The sequence below is a fragment of the Cyprinodon variegatus genome, unplaced genomic scaffold, assembly GCF_000732505.1.
Source record: "Cyprinodon variegatus isolate N-32 unplaced genomic scaffold, C_variegatus-1.0 Scaffold553, whole genome shotgun sequence".
In the NCBI taxonomy this organism is placed as follows: Eukaryota; Metazoa; Chordata; class Actinopteri; order Cyprinodontiformes; family Cyprinodontidae; genus Cyprinodon; species Cyprinodon variegatus.
This window is the reverse complement of record NW_015151006.1, coordinates 142458-148336: the sequence shown is the minus strand read 5'-3', so window position 1 is coordinate 148336 and position 5879 is coordinate 142458. Positions and strand designations below refer to the sequence as shown.

Sequence of the window (5879 nt, the reverse complement as noted above, 5' to 3'; positions counted from 1 at the left end):
GCACGTGCTGTCTGCAGCGCGTCTAGAGCAGCAGTGATGATGCAGAGCGCTATGATCACTCCTCTGAAACAGTTTAACACCTTAATTAAAATGCAGAAAAACATGATCGCTTTTATTATCCTGATGCCTGCAGTTTGGTTTATGTACATGAAAAACTGGCTAGTTTCCAGCCATGGCGTACTGCACGAGCATTGGGGGGTCAATTCGTTCATGTCGTACACAAATCGTGTAGAACTCTTGTGATTGGTTGAGGTTATTCATTGATCTCTCACTGTTGCAGGGAACATTTTAGTTTCACTTCCAGTTCTATTTCACTGCTTGCTAAGCAGCTGTAGGGAGATCTTTAAACCACATGGTGAAAACTGCACCTTTAAGTTTTCAGCATTTTTGTATTTTATTCCTCGTATGAACTCTGGGAAAGTAGCAGCAGTGCTAATCTGTAGCTGATGGGGATTAAAATGAATAAAAGTTGAACTAAAAAAGCTGCCATATTGAGGGGATGGATCATGGTCAGGGCAATAGCTTGATTTAATTTGCCCAACAATTTATTTTTCTTTTATTGATGAATAAATAGCAAAAATTAAAATAACTGAAGCTGTAGGTCTAAACTGTGAAGCCGTTCAGTCGGTACCAAAGTGTTCCATTAAAACTTTCCATCAAATAACACTTCTATTATTCAAACCTCTCAGATATAAAACAGATAATTCAAGATGCAATAAAATGCTGGTAGTTTTCAAGGAAGCATCACAAAACAAGCAAGAACATTTACAGATAGAAACTTTTTATGAATGAAACCAAGAAGAAACAAATATATTGAAATTGACGAGTTTAATCAGCGGATCTGTTTCCTTAATCTCTCTAAGCAGTGTTTTTCATCCAGGGACGTCTTTAACCAAGTACTTTAAATCATGTTTTTTATCCAGTTCATTCAGAAACCCAATCATGGGAGTTTTCTTCACAGGATCTGGTAGAGTTCTGCTGAAGCTCCTGGTAATATTTCTGAAGACAGAAGAGAAGGAAGAGTCAACGAGAGACAATCAGAGACACTGATGATTCCTGGTTCCTGTTTGTTTACCTGCAGATTGTTGTAGTGTGCCTCACTGCAGCAGTGCAGGTCTTTATCCTCGTTCTCATTCAGGTAGAAAACAGAGCACAGTTGACAGAAACGTGCCAGTTTCTGCACAGTGAACTCCTGACCTGTAGAGAAAACCAAACAAGCTGCTAAACTCCTCATGTACAAAAAAGCATGTTCAATGCAGAAATAGAAGTGATCCATTCTCTCAAGGTGATTTAGATAAAAAGTTTCACTCTCCTATATCCTTCTGCACCTGTTGAAGTTTCTTAAAACAAAGATCGACACAGACGGACGTAGATGATGAAGTTGGACAGCAGGAAAAAAAAAGAAACCAAGTAGGACATGAAAAGAGAAATGATGAAAGCTATAGTGGAGGATTTTTGTGAAGATACACATGCACACCACTGTACCCACTCATAAGAGGGAACGCCTATAAAACACATGTGAGAGCATGCAAAATAGGTGTTTTTTTATCTATATATAGATATATATATCTATAGATAGATATATACACACATACATACACTAAATGTGGCAGCCAAGAAAGAACATCAGAAAGCTTGACTGAGCTAGATCCACCCTGAGGGGAACAGACCAGCACTGCTAGCCAAGCAACTGTGTACCTCATTAAGCTACTAGTTGAGTTTATTCAGAAATAAAAACAAATGGTGTTTACATACTGTGGCTGAAAGGATTAGGCTGAAGCAAAAGCTTATGAATGTATGCCTTACAAAACATGAAGCTACACTTCATTTAACAATTTAGAAATAATACAAGAAAAAATCTAAGCTTTTTTTTTTTTTAAAACAATGACAGGATGTAGAGGACTTAAACTTTGAGCAGTTCTCCACATTCTAACATTAGCAACATGAATACATCTAATATTGATTTACTTTATGTAAGGTAAATTTACATTCATCTCTTACTCTCTGGAATAGAATAGAATAAGTGTTTTATTTTTATTTTTTATTAAATTCCATTATTCCATTAGATACAAGATCTTTAGATTACCTTTGAATTTATAAATGGTGGATTGGTGACTAAATCCTGCCCTATTTATAATATGTATGGCACTTTAATGTTGCAACACATCATAAAATATGCTGTTCACCATAGTGCTGCACAGTATGTTAAATAAGGATCTAGCAGACAGTAATACTTTAAACACAAAACTTTACAATCTAGTATATTGTATGATTTATGTAAAATTGCTATTGACTGAAAATGTTCCTTTTAAATATTCTATATGCTGTTTTCAGTACATTTATGAAATACTGTTCGGTTATACTAGGATTATTATTTTTCTTTGCTAAAGACCGTCTATAAACAACCATCATTTAAAAGAGAAACCACAAAATAACAAGTACCTGTGACTGGAGTGATGTAAGGTTCTAACAGAGCAAAAGGTTTCTTTTTCTGGTTTAATCAAAAGAACATGAACTAAACAGACTGGAACAAAAAAAAAAAATAGTATCAAATGTTTTCTCACCAAGAGGACGATCGGGGTCAAATGGAGGCAGCCTGAAGTTATCAGCAACAGTTGGAGAGACAGATCTAGATCTCTTTGCTTCAGGTCCGGCCGGCTCCCTTCTCTGTTTGCTCTCTGCTGCAGAACAAAGAAATAAATCATTTTAAGTCCTTTAATCAGCAGCTTTATTTCTGTTCTGTTTCAGGCTGGATAAATGGTCCTCCTAACTNGCATCACAAAACAAGCAAGAACATTTACAGATAGAAACTTTTTATGAATGAAACCAAGAAGAAACAAATATATTGAAATTGACGAGTTTAATCAGCGGATCTGTTTCCTTAATCTCTCTAAGCAGTGTTTTTCATCCAGGGACGTCTTTAACCAAGTACTTTAAATCATGTTTTTTATCCAGTTCATTCAGAAACCCAATCATGGGAGTTTTCTTCACAGGATCTGGTAGAGTTCTGCTGAAGCTCCTGGTAATATTTCTGAAGACAGAAGAGAAGGAAGAGTCAACGAGAGACAATCAGAGACACTGATGATTCCTGGTTCCTGTTTGTTTACCTGCAGATTGTTGTAGTGTGCCTCACTGCAGCAGTGCAGGTCTTTATCCTCGTTCTCATTCAGGTAGAAAACAGAGCACAGTTGACAGAAACGTGCCAGTTTCTGCACAGTGAACTCCTGACCTGTAGAGAAAACCAAACAAGCTGCTAAACTCCTCATGTACAAAAAAGCATGTTCAATGCAGAAATAGAAGTGATCCATTCTCTCAAGGTGATTTAGATAAAAAGTTTCACTCTCCTATATCCTTCTGCACCTGTTGAAGTTTCTTAAAACAAAGATCGACACAGACGGACGTAGATGATGAAGTTGGACAGCAGGAAAAAAAAAGAAACCAAGTAGGACATGAAAAGAGAAATGATGAAAGCTATAGTGGAGGATTTTTGTGAAGATACACATGCACACCACTGTACCCACTCATAAGAGGGAACGCCTATAAAACACATGTGAGAGCATGCAAAATAGGTGTTTTTTTATCTATATATAGATATATATATCTATAGATAGATATATACACACATACATACACTAAATGTGGCAGCCAAGAAAGAACATCAGAAAGCTTGACTGAGCTAGATCCACCCTGAGGGGAACAGACCAGCACTGCTAGCCAAGCAACTGTGTACCTCATTAAGCTACTAGTTGAGTTTATTCAGAAATAAAAACAAATGGTGTTTACATACTGTGGCTGAAAGGATTAGGCTGAAGCAAAAGCTTATGAATGTATGCCTTACAAAACATGAAGCTACACTTCATTTAACAATTTAGAAATAATACAAGAAAAAATCTAAGCTTTTTTTTTTTTTAAAACAATGACAGGATGTAGAGGACTTAAACTTTGAGCAGTTCTCCACATTCTAACATTAGCAACATGAATACATCTAATATTGATTTACTTTATGTAAGGTAAATTTACATTCATCTCTTACTCTCTGGAATAGAATAGAATAAGTGTTTTATTTTTATTTTTTATTAAATTCCATTATTCCATTAGATACAAGATCTTTAGATTACCTTTGAATTTATAAATGGTGGATTGGTGACTAAATCCTGCCCTATTTATAATATGTATGGCACTTTAATGTTGCAACACATCATAAAATATGCTGTTCACCATAGTGCTGCACAGTATGTTAAATAAGGATCTAGCAGACAGTAATACTTTAAACACAAAACTTTACAATCTAGTATATTGTATGATTTATGTAAAATTGCTATTGACTGAAAATGTTCCTTTTAAATATTCTATATGCTGTTTTCAGTACATTTATGAAATACTGTTCGGTTATACTAGGATTATTATTTTTCTTTGCTAAAGACCGTCTATAAACAACCATCATTTAAAAGAGAAACCACAAAATAACAAGTACCTGTGACTGGAGTGATGTAAGGTTCTAACAGAGCAAAAGGTTTCTTTTTCTGGTTTAATCAAAAGAACATGAACTAAACAGACTGGAACAAAAAAAAAAAATAGTATCAAATGTTTTCTCACCAAGAGGACGATCGGGGTCAAATGGAGGCAGCCTGAAGTTATCAGCAACAGTTGGAGAGACAGATCTAGATCTCTTTGCTTCAGGTCCGGCCGGCTCCCTTCTCTGTTTGCTCTCTGCTGCAGAACAAAGAAATAAATCATTTTAAGTCCTTTAATCAGCAGCTTTATTTCTGTTCTGTTTCAGGCTGGATAAATGGTCCTCCTAACTGTCAATCATTCTGGTGATATGTTTACCGGTGGCGAGTCTGACATACCCGGAAAAATTGCAAATCTTTGGAAAGTAAGCTTGTGTGAGCGATGCAGACGGCAACTTTTAAACAGACCTTGCACGAGGAGGAATGGCTCGTGCAAGCTCTCGCACGTGATTAATAGACGTTCCCTCTCGGGAGTGGGTACAGGGTTATGCATGTGCATTTCTTTTTAATTGGAGAGAGCGGGTCTTTCCAAAAATGTGCGAAAATCCTCCACTATACCTTTAAACTAGATGGTACTCTGGCAGTCTGAACTGATCAAAACGGAAAAACATTTAATTAAAACAATATGCTGGTTTGAATGATTCATTCATTTCAGCTAAAATATGTCTGCTGTGACGTTTTTAAATGAAATAAAAATATGAAAGTTACTGGTTGTATTTATCAGCAGATCTGTTTCAGTTATATCTGAAAAATCAGGAAATCTTTATTAAAAGACATTCAGTGGAGGAGAGAGGAGAACGTCACTGAGTTATGGCTTAAAAATATCAGGGCTCTGTTTCACTGATCCTGCAGCTTCGAGTGTCTGAGTGATATTAACTCGATCTGCATTAATCATCCAGGCTTTTGTTACTTATTTTAATCCAAATTTATCAATAACATCAGATATGAACAACATTTCTTATTCACCAAAGAGTTAAACTTAAAAAGAAAAGCAGTGTTTCTATGAGCTCTGGAGTATCTGAGAATTTAAAAGCAGGTCGATTTATTCCAATGTTAACTTTTTAAATCATACTGAACCAATTTTCCGACGTCGATATGAGATCAGCAGTGGTATAATCCCCCCTTTAGGCAGCATGTTTTACCTTTAATCTCAGCGCCTTCAGATCCTTCTCTCTCCTCCTTCAAACCTTCCTCCTGTTTCTCTTCATCAGGATCCTCAAACTGGAGCTGCTGTTCAGCACAGACCAAAGAACCGTCTGTTCCGTCGTGAACATCGTTTGAAGAGTCTTTTTCAGCTTCTTCAGGGCCAACATCTTCTGAACCTTTAGGATCAAAAAGCTTTAGTGTTTTAAACATCATCTAATATCA

The 5879-nt window shown here is 36.2% G+C and overlaps 1 protein-coding gene and 1 long non-coding RNA gene across 3 annotated transcripts in view; both read right to left on the bottom strand.

Moving 5' to 3' along the window:
• Window positions 1-383: 383 nt before the first annotated feature.
• Window positions 384-2719, bottom strand: LOC107095520. The gene is made up of 3 exons (XR_001481750.1): window positions 2565-2719; window positions 1076-1197; window positions 384-999 (listed from the first exon to the last, which is right to left on the bottom strand). It is a non-coding gene; the product is annotated as an uncharacterized LOC107095520 (long non-coding RNA).
• A 60-nt stretch (window positions 2720-2779) lies between these two features.
• LOC107095517 (matrin-3-like) overlaps window positions 2780-5879 on the bottom strand; it is an 11494-nt gene continuing 8394 nt past the window's right edge. Inside the window, exons 2-5 of one of the 2 annotated variants that reach the window (XM_015391649.1) lie at window positions 5654-5833; window positions 4597-4713; window positions 3108-3229; window positions 2780-3031 (exon numbers count right to left, since the gene is read on the bottom strand). In XM_015391649.1, coding sequence (XP_015247135.1) covers window positions 2957-3031; window positions 3108-3229; window positions 4597-4713; window positions 5654-5833 — 494 coding nt within the window. In that variant the 3' untranslated portion in view covers window positions 2780-2956. The remainder of the gene's footprint in view (window positions 3032-3107; window positions 3230-4596; window positions 4714-5653; window positions 5834-5879) is intronic. The other variant, XM_015391650.1, reaches the window with a different exon arrangement.